Source organism: Seriola lalandi, unplaced genomic scaffold (genome assembly GCF_002814215.2).
Source record: "Seriola lalandi dorsalis isolate HSWRI2012SDOR001 ecotype SW California unplaced genomic scaffold, Sedor1 jcf7180002054901, whole genome shotgun sequence".
In the NCBI taxonomy this organism is placed as follows: Eukaryota; Metazoa; Chordata; class Actinopteri; order Carangiformes; family Carangidae; genus Seriola; species Seriola lalandi.
This window is the reverse complement of record NW_019525453.1, coordinates 6,786,214-6,803,359: the sequence shown is the minus strand read 5'-3', so window position 1 is coordinate 6,803,359 and position 17,146 is coordinate 6,786,214. Positions and strand designations below refer to the sequence as shown.

Sequence of the window (17,146 nt, the reverse complement as noted above, 5' to 3'; positions counted from 1 at the left end):
TCATGGCTGCCTTCCACCGCCTTAGGTAACTGCCGAGGAGAGCTGTACGGGGAATGAGTGTGTGCATTTCTGTATGTGAGCTTAAAAAAAAAAAAAAAAAAAAAAAAGAAAGACATTTTTGGATAGCCTGAATGCCAGACTTTTCTTTGTTGTTAAAAAAGTGCCTCAGGGCAATGAGATTGTGTTACTACCAATACCCTGAGTGTGTGTCTGCTGTGGTTATGGTAAGGACACCTACTGTATAAGGGTTCCCACCTTTGTCCTTCCAGTAAGTCCCTGTTTTGCAAGCCAAAAAAGTCTTAGGTCTTTCCACTAAAGTCCCAAGGCCTAAATATTGGGTTTCGATGCCATATCAACAACAACAATATCTGTTGTCATACACGGTGGCTCTGGTAAACTGAGCAGCTGAAATATGCTGCTTTTTAGCTGCCATTTTGGAATTTGGAATGAGAGCTGATATCAGCCTTTGTTTCAGGTGCCGGAACAGGTTTGTTGTGCTGCTGCTTAATTAGACTCATGCACTTTAGAGGGGGAGAGTGTAACCCAGGTAGTTTTCTGAAGCTTCAATTTACAGACATCCCCTAAATGCCTCGCCTGCAGATGTTTAAGAGAGGACTTAAACCGATGTTCCTCACATGCTATCAGTAGAAGCTAGCTTTGTTTGAAAAGAGTGAAAATATGGTGCTCTAATATAAGACTTACCTAGATTGGAACCAAGTGATATTGATTAACATAATTTTTATGTCTTCAATATCTATTAAATCTACACAAATGATTTAAATTGCACTTTAAATCGGGCAAATTAAGTAATTCTTCACATTTCTGTGGGTGATCTCACTGTGCTCAATAAATATAATGACAAAATAACACTGGTTAAACAAGGCTCACAGTGAGTTTAGGGATTTAAACTGCGATTTGCTCTTATCTATATCCTAATCCACCCGACTCATTTCATTCAGTTCATTAATGCTTTTTTTTCATTACCAAAGAATTGTGTTTTATTTTAAATCATTTTTTAAAAAGAATAAATTCATAACAGGATTAAAATTGATTCATATTTTAAACACAACTGAATACCGTTTCTACAGCAGCAACAGCAAAGCCACTGCAATCTCAATAATCGCTGGAAACAAATCTAAAATGTCAGTAAAATTAATGATATTCCTGACATCAAAATACTAAGTGAAGTTTACACAGAATGAAGAACAGACATGAGTCAGCATCAGTCCTTCCTCCTGTCCTCTGTCCTCCTCCCTCTGCTGCTGTGATTCACTGCCTGCAGGTAGCGCTGGTAGAGAGAAGAGGCCGGTCTGTCTCAGCTCAGCAGCTCAGTTTACAACATTTTAAGATTCGTGGGAAACTAAGAGAATCAGTTAAACATACAGACTGCTTTCGCTTTAGATTCTATGCTAATTTGTTTAATCAGCGTGTTGTGGTTGTGTAACTGACAAAACAGTAGAAAATATCATTTTTCTAGATGGTTGTTGAACAGTTTGATACAGTACTCATTGGCTTTGTACTTTGTATTGTATTTATGTAACTGTTTAAAACTCGAGTAATCTTTGAGTGGCTACCTACGTGGCTAACTGTGTCCAGACAGCGTGGCCTCTCTGATCTGCTGTTTGCTGTGCGTGTGTTTGTGTATGTATGTGTGTGTGTGTGTGTGTGTGTGTGTGTAGTAGCAGGCTCGCCCGGCGCAGAGAGCAGAGCAGAGGACACAGAAGCAGCATGACCATAAATGATAAAACAGAAAATCAATATGTGGCCGTCCATGTTGATATTGTGGTGGGACGCCACAAATAAATCAATGTATGGAAAACTTTCTCATCTTTGGGCTTGGTGTAAAGTATCAAGTATTTTGAAGCTGCAAATCTTTTTTGATTCTGTCAAATTGAGTCTAAAGTCATCAAATTTATGACTCGAGTCGACACCTCTGCCACCCACACACCTTAAAAACTGATACACCATCAACCTCAAAATGAAGACGAAGGCCACAAAGCCTTACAAAAACAACTCATAAGAGCACCAATATAATTTTCAGACTTTTACTTTTTCAAGTCTAAAACATTGTAGCTGTATCACCTCAGAAATCCAGTTTTCATTGGGCTTTATAACTCATTACAAACAGCTAATAATGCTACCTTTAACAGCTTGTTCTAAATTCACTCCAATTAATTCACATGACCTCATTTAAACCCACCAACCGGATGAAACAGCATGACACCACCAATATCGTTTAGCTATTAGTAGCTAGTAGTAATTACCAAAACACCAACATAAAGTATGTTAGCAGGTTTCACTGTACCTTAGGATAATTTTCGTATGTGTAGAACTCTGCTGACCTTTGAACTTTGTTGACTGTTATATCAGACCTTTCAGCTGACACTTATTGAGCAGATGGATTGTTTAAAGGACTTGTGCCTAAATCCTGGATGTGAGATCATCATTGTTTTCTTTGTCAGTTAATCAGCCAATTTTTTTGAACTCACATTGCACTATCAGTAAAAAAAATGTCCCATTTAAATTTTTTCAGAGCCCAAGGTACAGTTTTGTTTTGTCCAACAAATAGTACAAAACTCAAATAAATTCTGTTTACTATAATGTCTGACACAAAAAAAGCAGCAAATGATCTCACTGCAGAACTTGGAACCATTAAATATTTAGTATATTTGTTTGACAAGGACTTAAATGATCAATCCATTTTTATAATAGTTGATTGAAAAGATTTGTTTTTTATCAATTCACCAAAATGTGTTGTTTGTTTTTTTTGTTGGAAGCTACTGGACCTCAACCACACAAAGAAAGCCTTCAAGTCCTCTCTTCTGGATATAACTGTGTATATGTAATGTATACAATAGTTCTCGAAATCTCTGCTTTCTATGATTTGCCCACTACCTGATAGTACATATTTATTAGCTTAAGTAGAAAAAATGACATCCTTTCAACATACATCATTACAGATCATTTTGGGCTCATCTGCTAACCCCATTCATGACTTTCTTATCCCTCTTCATGACTTATGCTGCTGCTGCTATGCTGATGACACTTTGTTCTCTGATATAGGTGTTAATGTAAATGTCCTTCTGTTAGGCACTACAGACCTTATTCTGCTGTTTCACTCTAAAGTAGCTCTGAACGTTATTATACTGTCATCAGTTTCTATTATGCAGAGAATTTCCACACGTCCACTGGATTAAAAAGTTCATGTTCATATCACACCGAAAAGAAAAGACTGCATGACAGAGTGGCACTTTAAAGGGTCACCCAGTGCTCTGCTACTGGAGCAATTCTCCATCTAGGCCTATTAATCAAACTCCAAGGCCCCAAGAACTCAGGATTGATTGCTTTAGCCGCGGAGTCTGTGGCTGAAGTAGGAAAAATCTGCCCAAAGCTGACATTTTCTTCTGTGAAATTAGAAAAGAGAGCAGGGGCAAAGGAGTTAGCTCGGACTGTGCAGCGTCATTAAGATGATGATGTTGCTTTTAGCAGCAGTTTGGCTACAGAGTAGATATCTAGTTTGTGCATCCTGTAATGGTGGCTGTTGGTGGAGATGTGTGCTGTATATTTATTTCTCTGAGAGAGCAAAGTCTGCACAAGAAGGAAGGAAAGAGATCATATCCAAGTGGAGCATCTCTGCATCCCAATAAGCAGAAAGTAATAAAACAGTGCCAAACCTCACTGACATCTGACTGAAATTTACCATTTAACGTTTCAAAACATCTATTTGCCATTTTCCGTTTCAAGCAAACGTCTTCTCTTAGAACGCTGTTTGTCAATTGAATGTTTGAGTGTTTTTTCAACCATTTAATGCCAATTACACAGAAAAAAATAGATGTGTGTATGTGAGAGTGTGAGTGTGTGTGTGTGTGTGTGGGACACAATCATCACCATGATGCATGTGGAGAGGAATGAACAGTTAATTTCAGGGTGGAGCACATATCCAGACACCTCAACACAACACAATGCAACATGCGCACACACACACACACACACACACACACACACACACACTTATATACACGTGTATACACACATACACACAATGTCTCATCCCATTAAGGCCAGTCAGTATGCAGTGCAGTGGGAGTGATTTGCAAGAGCTTTATCAGCCTGAATGTTAATAGAAGAGCTATGGGACATACTGGCTGAAGCAGATAACAACTGGGTAACGAGTGTGTGTGTATGCGAATGTGTGTGAAAGGACGAAGGGGAAGCGATTGGTTGGTTGGTTGTTAGAGTGCTGCTACAGCTTCTCCTGTTGAAGTGCGGCACCACGAATATGGGGACATAAACTTTTCTGCTGTATGTGGGATTTACAACTATTTGATGTTCCCATTATTTTCTGCATTCATTTGGAGCAATTACATGAGGCATTTACACTCATGTCAATATCTTAGGTACGAATTGTGTCATTTAAACCATAGCTGGGTGGAAATTAATCCTGTGGTACAAACATGCAAAAATATTCAGCTTTACTTTGTAAAAAAACTCTTTCCTTGTCTGGCTTGGACTATCATTATTCATCATTATTCAGCCACTAAAGTTGAAAAAGACATTACTGATAGGCAGCAGGAAACAGTTCTGAGTCTTTCCCTCAGTAAAATCAAATCGATGCATCATTTAATTTGCCATGTTAATTCCTACTTTTCTATGTAGTGACACTAAAGTACATTTAAAACTTATTAACAATTTTGTCTAATCCTAATCCTTTATAGAACATTTCATTGGAAGCGACACTGCCATTGTGTCAGAGACGCAGTTCTTTGTGATTCTTTTTACTCTAATAATCGAAACTAAAATCAGGGACAAATGCTCTTATCTGTCTGACTGCAGCGGCCTGAGATATGCTCTGGTAGGACCCGAGTCTGCGGCAGATCAATTGGGCAAATCGGATCGTAGCAGCATTTTCCGCTCAGTTAGTGGCAATCAATGGGTTTATATACAAAGAGAGGGAAAGATAGAGAGAGAGAGAGATGAGGAAAAATAAGGCAGATGGATCTCTGAGTCCAGGGCCAGCCTTTGATCCTTTCAGACACACTGTGTACCTCATTTATCGGACCTCCCATGGGGCCAAGTTGAGGCTGTTTTATGTGTCTTCTGAAAGTAAAACAACTGGATATCAAGACAAGATTTCCCAGGTGGGCGGGGCTTGGGGCATGGCTGCAAGCGGTGACTGCTTTGTTGTGACATCACAAAGTTCCAGAAGTCCTGACAGCTGGTTTTAAGGCTCAGTTTCTGAATACAGGCTGTGTGCATTTCTCTGTGGACTGAGTGCTTTGATACTTTCACAGTATTAATATAGAACCTAGACCTGCTTTATCATCAAACAGCAAATGGAAATCTACCTTTTATACAATGTGGGACCTTTAGACTTCTCACTTTGCCACAGTAATGTGCAGGTATCCTCCAGGATCCAGGTGATGCCTGTAACCACAGCAGTGATTGTGGCTGTGATCAGAGGTGAAACTGGATTGAAACTTTCAACCAGACCTGGCAGGTAAAGTGCTTTTCAGCCTGGTGTTAAGTTACTCTTTAAAAGCCCAATAGCCAACTAAAGAACCAGATTCAATGAGGTGACAATCACAAACAAGTATGCAGTGACACCACTTAGATGGTGTTGTCACAGGCATAACTCAAAACCTCTTAAGGCAGTCTGTATTTATTTACATGCAAATTAAATCCTTTGAGATGATGTGAATGTGCGCTTTCAATGCAAAGTTCACTTTTGCTATTTAACTTGGGACTCATTACTTTGTCTAGACAAACTGCAAACCCATAACTTCAGAGTAAAAAGTTTGTAAGACATCACCAGACTGAGGAAGTGGCATTTATCTTGTTCTCTAAAATTAAAACTGTGAGCAAACAAGGTTTACTTGTGTAGAAGCAGCAGCATGCTTTAAACTGTGCCCTTATTTCTTGTGGCCCCTCTTGGGCTCTGCAGATAGCTACAGGGCAGAGTGATGAAAACTGCAGAGAGAGAATAAAGAGAACAAGGCCACAGAGTGGAGTGGACCTACAGTGTGACGTCCTGAAACAGAAGGAGATACTGGGTCGCTCAAGGTAAGATGGAGTGAGGAGGGAGTGAGTAAAGGACGGAGAGGGAATACAGGAGAGTGCGCTGTGAGAAAATAATTTAAAGTAATAAAATGAAGGAGAATGAAGGAATTGAGAACAAAAGAGAGAGAGAGAGAGAGAGAGAGAGAGAAGCAATGGGGATAAAAGGAAAATATGATAATTGGGCCTTGTTTGCTGGTGTGTCTGTGTGTTTTACAGATTTATGCTGCTTCAATCTGGGTCAAGGTTATGTAGGAAGTCTAACAGCTCCTAACCACACTGCTTCAAAAGTGCTTCACTGATGTTTCTCCTCAACTACCCATTTATATAAACTCTTCATCTGTTTCTGTCTCTGTCTCTGTCTAACCGGAACACAAAAAATAAATGAATTCAAACTGGGAAACTCTGAATAAAAGGGTATTTATGCTGCAGACAATTCAACCACTGAGAACGTTTTATTTCTATTTCTTCAGCAACAAACAGGTTATTGACCCTTCAACTTCTCTGTAATGTCACTTATATGATCCAGAACAACAGATACTCACACAAAGGATTGGAAAGAAACAAAGATATTATCAAAGCTGCAAGCAATGTTGCGCAGGCACCTCATGTGGCTCTGCCAGGAGGCCACGAGTCCACGAAATGCAGCCAACATGCATTATGTTCCTGTACATCACGTGAAAACCAGACCATGAAAATGTCATGTAAATCAAATGATGATTATCACTCAAGGGTTACTTCCTGTTTTCTGTTGGCGTTATGACTATGACTTTGTATTAGTATGCAGATGTCTTCAGTATGGGACCTATTATCAAACATGTGAAGTTTGGGGCAGATTGGACAATATATATTTCAGTTACAACAACTTCCTGTTTCATGGCGAAACATCGGAATTTGCCATGTTGCCAGAGCCTCGCTGTTTGATGAAAACATTCGAAAGTTTTGGTTGTCTAGAGTCTTATCCGTCACGCAGTCCCATCAGGGAGGTGTCTAATTGGCCCCACATTCATTCTGCTGCATGGCAACAACCCCAAACATACAGCCAGAGTCTGTCTGCAGAGACAACAAGAGCAAGGAGTCCTGCAACAGATGGTATGGATGGATGCATGGGAATATGTGTGAGCGTGTGTGTGTGTGTGTGTGTTGTGTGTGTGTGTGTGTGTAGGGATTTGGGAGAGTGTGTGTTTGCTTTCAAGCTATCATAGCTCAGTCATGCAGGTAAAGTCATCAACACCACCAATCTGCTGAGTCCTCTAGGGAATTGTGCATGCACACCCACATACATGTGCATGTACACACACACACACACACACACACACACACACACACACACACACACACACACACACACACACACACAGCCTGTCCCAGGGGTGTTTCTCCCTCCTAAGAGAGGGACAAGGGAGGGGCAGAGTCCATTCACCCATACAGACAGAAAGAAAATTAATTTGTTACAGCACGTTTATCGTCATGACAACCTGCTTTTTAATTAACGGCTGACAAACAGCAAAGTGTCCTGTCTCTCTCTGGGGAAAGACAGATATAGAGAAAATGGAGGAAATAAAAAGAGTGCTCCCTTCATCAAGACTGTTCACGTTTCCTCTGTTTTAGGAGACAGACACTCCGATTTTTCTGCAACAGTTTCTGAGAGCTGAAGTTAATATTGTAAAATGTAATAATACAATAATATAATAACTTGTCAATTCTTTAATCATACTTGTCAATTTTATAATTGCAAATGTATTTTTATTGCATTGAATAAAACTTTACATATAGTTCAATTTACTCAACTAAATGCTTGCTCAGTTTTTGCTCTGTCTTTGGTCTCCACCACATCCTGAGGGAAATATCTGGATCTTTAGCTGCTGCATTCTCCACTATGTTCACCAGCCAGTTGTGAACTTTGTTTGTGTACTGGTTGCTGCTGAGCAGGGGTAGTGTACAGTGAGTTTATCTTTAGCTTTTTTTTTCTTTAGCTGGAAAAAACTGCCCGCTGCTGCCAAAAACAACGCCACGAGAGCGGTAAGTGAAAGAAAATAGTTAAGTTGTGGGCCAGACAGATAAACAAAGAGCTGAAAGTCACTGTGAAGCTCCATCGAGGCGAGGGAAGCTGCAGAGACTGGAGGTTATTCTAGTTCATCACTAGGAGCGACCCTCTTTGGTGTAATTGTTTTCAAATTGTCATTTGATTTTGTAGTAAACTCTAAATATATCAATAAAGCGACTTTAATGAAAGATGGAGATCTCCAGTCAGCTCACAATTATAATGGTCATTTTTAACTAGTGTTATGACTATTTACGGGCCACTAGATAAATACATATAAAATATTGATTAATAGATAAAGACAAATATTGTTAGTTTACATTCATTCTTTTTGGTTTCTCAATATTTCTCTGTTGATAAAAAGCCTCAAGAAGGTGACTAAAACATCTGATGTACAATGTACATGTTTCATGTTCAGTATTTAAAAAGAAATTTCCTTTCATATCCTTTAATGAACCCATACTATGCTACATTTTACAGCTTCAGCTTTACATTTTAGCACTTTAAGACCAAAGTACTGTAAATTAAAGGCCCAGTGTGTTAGTGTGTACAGCCACGCAATGCTACAAGAAATATGTGATCAATCATAGTGAATCACATCCAGCAAATCAGAGATGGAGGATTTTTATCAAACTGACAACTGGTTTTATAATTCCATCTTGTGTGTGTGTGTGTGTGTGTGTGTGTATGTGTGTTTTCTGGATGTGTGTAGCATCAACCTCTTGACAGTAATAAACCGACTGACTGTGACCTTTAAACCACTCAGAGAATTCAGAAACTTTTGGTTTGTCTTCTGAGTGTAGTTTACCTTCGGGTCCAGCCACTGAAATGCAGTCCTTGATGAAAAAAAGGAAAAGGACTTCTGCCTGACAAGTCGGCCCTGTCATTTAAAACTAAAACATCTCAGCTCTGTGTGCGAGAGTGAAATATATGGAGCCTGTGTTCGCCCACCTCACATCAGGCGCCGGACCACAGAGCTCTTTAAAGAATCAAACCTTCAAAACAGAACGGCTGCCTCAAATACCACCAGTGTGGACTGCTGTGTGAGAAAGAGCAAATAAGTGAGAGTGTGTGTGTGTGTGTGTGTGTGTGGGTGTGTGTGTGTTCTACCTCTTGAGGTTAAGCAGAGCCCAGGGGATGCCGGTGGGCGTTTTGAAGGCTGGCAGCAGCTTTTCTCCCAGCTCCACCGCCTTTCTACGGAAAACCTGAGAAAGAAAGACAGAGAGTGTCTCATTACAAGAGGTTTCTTCTTGCTCAAAGAGGATTTTACATTTTCCTGATCAACTCTTGGGAAAGACCACGTACACCATAAAGGCAGAGGGGGAAGAAAAAGCATCCGATAAGTATTTTTTACACAACTAAAACATTCAACATCAGAACCATGACTCAACAATTTGAACTTGACTCTGAAACAACACTTGAAGGTAAAATCATGTAAAATCAGAAAAAAAACTTTAAAACATCTGAAAAAAAAAACACATTTTCCTCTCAGTATAAAGTTTATAGCTTACACTTGTATCCCAGTCCTTCCCTCCTTCCTTCCGCTCTTTTCATCCCTTTATTCCAGGCTTTCCCTCTTTCCTGTCTCCTTCCTTTTCTCCTTGTAATCTTTTGCCAATATCTTTCCCTGCCTGTCTTGTTGTTGCTTGCAGCTACAACACATGAATGTTTTCCATCTGTAATTTGAGGAAAATGACAGAGATTCTTGACTTTATTTAGTCTTTTACGATGTCACTTACATAGTGTGAAAATGAAATTATAAGATACTCCTCAGTGAAGCTATTCCAACTGGAACAGGGCTTCAAAGTCAAAATAATAATGTAACGACACATTAAGCCTGGAACTGAAGAAGAAGCACATGATCAGAATATTTTGAAAGGCATCATGGGAACATTTTAAGACCAGTTTATTATATAAGTGGATTTAGGGATATTCTAAAAAAGAAAATAAATAAATAAGTCTGGAAGAATCCCTCTACATCTGATTGAGCATAACTAATTGAAGTGGTGCAAACTAAATGGGCAGAGTGACCGGACTATGATGATGCTGACTGACTACAAGAGAATGACATTTTGATTGAATGAATGAATGATTCCCTGCTCACTACAAGTAACAGAACTTCGACTTAAACTTGACAGAAAAACACAAACTCCTCCTAAACAGAAGTGAGTGTATTAAATCCAAGTATACACCATTTCAGTTATAATAAAAGTAAACTTTATCTATATAGCATCTTAAAACAAAACAACTACTTAGATTTCCTGTGTCAGCTCTAGTGTTCGCATATGTGACTGGGCAGCTTTGTAGCAGCTTTAGTCAGGAGAGGTCGGTGGGTTATGGCGGCTCTTAGGTGTCTGACTTTGTTGCCTGTAAAAGTGAAGTACTTCCATATTCGGCTCCTGGCACGGCTTTAGTCAGGCAGTTAAGATGGAATGGGATTTGGCCCAAGACGTGGTGGACTGCTTCACACCGCTGCCAGAGTTTCATCCGCTTCACTCAAACTACTGCTGCTGCTGCTGCTGCTGCTGCTGGCCACTGACGAGAGCGAGAATGACGCTATGTCTGTTTCAGTTTGGCTGTTTGCTACTGTAATCCACATGAACATGCCGGTTTTTTTTAATTTATTTTTTTTGGCTCACTGTAAATGTAGTGTAATGTTAAAAAAACGTCAAACCTGAAACAGCCACTTCTGACGAACGATGACTACAAACATTATCAAAGTATTTTTGAGGCAATGCTATGTCATCAACCTTTACAAATGAAATTCCTTTGTTAAGGGGAGGATGTCATTTACATCCACATGAAACACTGGAATGTGCACATTCATGAAAGACTTGAGAAACCGCAATATAAACGCAGCAAAGCTTTTCAGCACTGTTTACCACATTCTCATAAACCTATCCAGCTTTACTTGAGTTGCTGCATTTTCAAATTCAAAACCAGCTCTCATAAAGTTCGCCTATTCTAATTAATTATAATACCTCACAAAGACAGAGAACACCAAACACTTTCTTTGTTGAAATATGTGGTTTGACACACAGGAGCATTATCACTTCTTTGGCTACACAACCAAAAGCTGGTATGTGATCACAAGCCTCATGAGTGTGTGTAGTATTAATAACGTTCCACCATTCAATACCAATTGAAATGTAAAACATGTTACACATTTAAACATGGGTCAACAATACTTTTCTCTTCTGCGCCGTATCCCCACTTGTTTTGAGGCTGCATTTACAAGCCTGCCTTTTGTTATCATCCATCCATGATTCTTTTCTCCATTGTAGTAATATCTTTCATTCACACACACACACACAAACACATACACTCAGAGGTGGTACAGTAGTATACACTTTGTCAGCGAGCTGGCAGCTCCGTTCCCAGGAGATCTACCACTCATCAGGGTGTGAGGGATGGAGGCAGGGCGGAGAAAAAGATTTGCGAGGAAAAAGCTTGGGAGGCTACTTGTCAAAACAATGTGGCAACTCGACAGCTAAAAAGGCAGGAAAAGGTTAATGTGAGTTGAACCAGGAAGAGAGGTAACAGAAGGGTGGTATTCATGTCAGAAGTACATTTGGGGAATAACTATCAGATCAATGTAGGCGATCTGATGGTGTCACGGAATCGCAGGCCCAGACAGGAAATGTTTAGCTGCAGAATTTTTCTACAACAAAAATGTCTTTGGTTCCTGTGAAGCCACCTCATGTCACACCGGCCTCTTCAGTCTCTGTCACACTGACTCAGACTAGAGGTCCTTCACTTCAGCGGATGGTAAATTATAGCCTGTAATAAACTAATTACCCTTTGCAAAAGTCAGATATCTTTGTGAAGGACAATGACTATGTTTGATTTTAGAAACATTCATCAGTTCAAATAATGCTAATATTCATATCTGCTGCATATGTAAATTTACTTGTTTATTAACATGTTCAGCACATATTGTGTTTACAGCTTGTTGTGCTGCCTCTGATAGGCCAATTAATGTAGGTGTAAGAAAAACATAATTAGGAATAAATATAATAATTCCTGCCTCGTGCAAACAGACTCTATGCATCTATTCTATGATTCATTTAAACACCCTTGCACTCTGGTCCATATACATATTTATTTATATTTATCTATTGTATACTTTTGGGTTCTACTGAAAGTGTATTGTACGTTTTAATCACATACATCACATGAATAAAAATATATGATCCAATAGATATTGCCAAGTCATTGCACATTTCATGCTGTTTTGAGAAACCTCAAACTAAGAACAGTTTCAATAATAAAACTCTACAGGTTTGCTGGTGATGACTGGAGTGTGTTGACAAAAACAATCCGGTACAACATCAGAGAAAGATAAGAGACAGACAATAAAATGAAAACAGTCAGATTGTAACTTAAATTATATTGTGACCAGGGTGGGAGACTTGGGGATGGATGACCATGTTTGGTATTGGAGAAACTGTAAAACCGGCTAATGTAAATGCTATTATATCTCACTGGGATTTTAGATTGCACATCAGGAGGACCTACCCCACTGTACATATATGTGTGTGTGTGTGTGTGTGTGTGTGTGTGTGTGTGTGTGTGTGTGTGTGTAGAGAGGTGTTTCAGGGCTGCACCTTGGGAGCAGGACTATGTCGTAACAAGGCGTCAGATCCCCGTGATTAATGCCTTTAATAATGCCAGGAGCACACTGAGGGGAAGAATAAAAACACTCCCAGGGATGCACAGAAGAATAAATTAAACACACCCTGTGTCCAAGGCCATCAAACAAACTGCCAACAAGCTTTAATAAGCAACTGAATTATACAGAAAGTGAGGAGTGCACACACGCGCACACGCACGCACACACACACACACACACACACGCGCAAAGCTTTTGGCCTGATGTCATTAGTGCAAACCGATGTTGATAATCACATTACATGCCTGGGCACTTCTGAGAAATCGTCTATCAGGAAAAAAGAACTACCTCACTACTACTGTGTGTTTGCTTGTGTATGTTAACCTTAGCAACTGTATAAACCAGTATCTGACAGGTGATGAAGTCACCAGCTGAATGTTTTGAGGAAGCACGCATGATTATTATTTTAATAAGTACTGTATCTGTGATTACTCGTTAAAACACCTGCCACGTTGTGATGTCCTTGTGTTCGGATCACGGAGGATGCTGCATAATATTTGAACTGATAAAGACAAAAGTGATGGCAGGAAGAATTTGGTGCTGTCATCTTGCATGTGCGGTAATAAATGAGTTATCAAAACAATAACTTACACTATTCAAGGGTTTCACTGGAACACAGCAGTGGTTTTATATCTGGCATTCCTCTGAGGACGTTTCAAAAATGTATTTTCCTTCTTATTCTAGTCAGGTGATATTTCCTTGTTCATGGTCGCTTGGTGTAGAAGTTTTAGCTATAATGGACTTAACGACTTAAAGATGAGTGATTGCAAATCATATTCAACCTCTTACCCAAGTTTCCAAATGTCAAACTAAGATATGATCCAGTCAGTGTAATCAATGTCTGATAAATGACATTGTCTCATGTCAGTATATCGGCTGATTGGTTTAAAGCATTTTCGCTATTACATAGTTTGTCCACCAGAGCAATGACAAGTTTATTTTTCAACTGCAAAATGTCCCAGAGTCCAATCTTTGCTACCATTTTTTAATAAATAAATATATATTTTTATATTCATTCAGCCATTCATTAGCCGTACTGCTTTCCTTTAGGTACGAGGGGAGGCCGGAGCCGATCCCAGCTGACACTGAGTTAGAGCAAGGATACACTCTGGAGAAGTCAGCAGTCTATCACTGACATATAGTTCATTAATACTCACATATACACCTATGGACAATTTAGATGAAGCTGGAGTACCTGGAAGAAACCCACACAGACATAAGGAGAACGTGCTAACTCAACAGAAAGGCTCCAGCCAGCTGGCAGGTTCCAACCCAGAACCTGCTTGCTGTGAGGCAAGAGTGCTGGTCCCTGTACCAGATTTTAATCAAAAATATTTATGTTTTTTGTGTTGTTGAGACACAATCTTACACGATTCCTGTATCAGTTTCTAAATTCAAGTACTATTTGATTATACTGGTTGTCAGTGATGCAGCCTACTGATTTAAGTGAGACAAATTGGTAAGACTCCTTACCGGCATGCATGAATAAGTTTTATTCTTATTAGAGGAAGCAGGATTATGGATCTTGGGTTTCACTAGAGTAGTTGTCTCACCCTTTAACTAATGTCATTCTAGGAGAATCGCTAAATAATGGAATGTTTGTTTTCATGAGTAATAGGTCACATTTAAACATGTTGAAGACACCGTATAACAAAATATCAATCGCTCAGTTCAGTTTGGTATCGCCTTCCAAAAACAAATATAAGGCTGAAATCTAAAAGTCAATATCTCATATACTGTAGAGCATAAACATAATAACAGTAATTTTAAAAAGCCTCTATTGTCCTCGAGGTGTGTGTGACAGAGGGCAGACGCAGTAAAGGAACAGTTCACCCCACAGAAACACCAACAAACCCAAACCAATGGTGATAATTCAGGTCAGAGACGACAGACTGGTTAAAGCTGCTGCGATGAGTAATGAAAAGAGAAAAGAGGTGGAAGGAGGGGAGGAACATTTGCTCTACTTTCCTTCCTATGGAAGTTTGACCCACTGTGTTTGCCCTCCACAAAGTCATTTAATCTACAGAATAAGAAGAAAGTGTGTGTTCCAGAGAGAGCATGAGAAAGGGAGAGGGAAAACCACAGGATGCCCATTTGAGATGCAGTTACGTACATGCAACTTGTACCACCAGGGAGTTTGCCTCGTAAAAACCCTCTTCTTCTTGGGTGTGTAATTAGTGTGTTTGTATAAAGCAATGACATTATAGCCAGTTACATCATCTCTGTGTGGTATTTTAAGGCTGGTATTTTGGTTTGGGGGGAAACCCTAGATTTAGGATTAGAAGGTTAGGTTTAGGGTTCAAGATATTTCAAGAACAAAGAAAATGAGAGACGACAGAAACAATTTCAACCACCTAAATCATTTTGTTTCTACACTAGTCGAGCCGAGTTGCACCACACCACTGCAACAGGCATGACGCACAACGATTTAAATATTTTTCTCTTGCCAGTATTATTGTTATTTTATAAGTAAAACCACCAGTTGGATTTCTGACAGGTTCTCTGGAGGATCTGAGACATTTACTGTAGGAAAACACTAAATGAAGTGAGTGAGGCAGGTTGAGGGAAAGTAAGTACATCAGACAAGTCAATGCATCTCTTACATAAACATGACTTGTATTTCCACAGGATATGGACTGTGACAAGGCCAACTGTCAATTAATACAGGCGTTGTCAGTATCGCATCTTTTTTTAAACAATGAAGACTCAAATTTCTGAAACAGAAAGATGACGTCACTGAAAACCTCTGCACTGTGATGAAACCCAAAATATTAACCTAGAAAGATAGTTTGTTAACATTGCAAACAAGAGTGTCAAAGGATCTATAACTGAGGCTCCTTTACAGAGGGACCGTAGATTTCTGGAAGTCCAATCAGACACAGTGAAAATAGAGTTCTCAACAATTTAATTAATTGCTCAGACGTAGGACCAGAGCAGCATCAATAAAAAATGACTCGAGAACAGCAAACAACGCCAGCAGACTAATAATTACACAGGTTGTAAACAAATCCCTAGTGTGCCCCAATTATCCAGACAAATTAAAATGGAAATGAAAAAAGTTCACACAATAGAATCTGAATTGAAAATTTGGAAAGCTCCCTGCACACACACAACTATACTAAGCGTGGCACTGTGGGTCGAAGCGGATACAGGTTTACTTACAGTATATCACATGCCAATGTTGGCACTTCAAATACTACTTTAAATTATTGAGTTAAACTAATGATTTGGTTGAAAGATGTTTCTAACTTTTGACAGAACCATCTCAACTCAACTTAATTGGTTTATTTTTTTAAATTGATGTTGATGTCCATGATTCTGAGCACTTTTTGGACTTTCCATCCGTGTCGACATTAAAGTTGAGCTGGACAGTTATTTCTTGACTTTAGAAAACAGCAGTTGACAAAATTACCTCAACTCAAAGTCCACTTCCTTTTTTGTTCTCGAGCCTGGGACTGAAGGACTGAGGACTGTGGTTCTTTCTGTGGTGTGTTTGGAGGAGGTGATGGTAAAGCCTCAGTAAACTACACAAGTTGTGTAGGTATATACCTGTATAGGCTTCTTCAAAGCCAAATTAAATGAATTAAGGTTTAAATTCATGTATAGAATAAGGTTTAGATTAGAGTCAGACGCTGACAGTGGAAGGTCCCTGCAAGGATTTTAACATGTTAAGTATGTGTGAGTGTGTGTGTGAGTTCACCTAATCAAGCTTCCAGCTTCACTTCCCCAAGCAGAAACATAAGCTGTGTGTATGTGTGTGTGTGTGTGTATGATTATGTGTTGCAGTCCATAGAGAGTCTCTTGGACAGCTTCCTAACTAAGATGAATCACCCAGCCAGGCCTCCGGGTGACCAACAGGCCTTGTGGGACATGTGGCCCAGATTACAGCAGTCTACGCGGGGAGGGAGCGAGCCACGCGTGCCGACACCCCCGCCTGCCTTCTCCTCCCTCCTGGATCCTGACACACTGCCCTCTTCTCCACCCTCCTCCCCTCTACCCTTCATCAACTCCCCCCTCTGTATTTCACTGACATCTTTTCTCACTTCTGAAGACCTTAAACTTGATTTATGCTCTTTCTCCCACTTCCTCTCAAATTCTCTCCATGAAACTCCTCTCCACCTTATGCTCTATTTCTTCATTTCCTTTTTTTTTATTTTTTATCTGTAATTCATCTACCTTGCTGCTTCCTTGATTAGCACACACACATAAAAAGTTCATGCAGCTGTATTTACATACAAGCTGGGTGCAGCTTTTTTTGGCCATTGACTTTTTAAGTCTATATGGTGGATGTGACAGCAAACATCGCCTGCTAGCAGATACAGAGTGTTTGTCTGCCTGATGTTTGGAAGGTGGTGTACGGGGGGGGGGGGGGGGGG

The 17,146-nt window shown here is 39.7% G+C and overlaps 1 protein-coding gene across 1 annotated transcript in view; it reads right to left on the bottom strand.

Moving 5' to 3' along the window:
- Positions 1 to 17,146, bottom strand: part of man1a1 (mannosidase, alpha, class 1A, member 1) — a 141,305-nt gene that overhangs the window by 29,689 nt on the left and 94,470 nt on the right. The window contains exon 5 of the mRNA XM_023430152.2: positions 9,209 to 9,303. Coding sequence (XP_023285920.1) covers positions 9,209 to 9,303 — 95 coding nt within the window. The remainder of the gene's footprint in view (positions 1 to 9,208; positions 9,304 to 17,146) is intronic.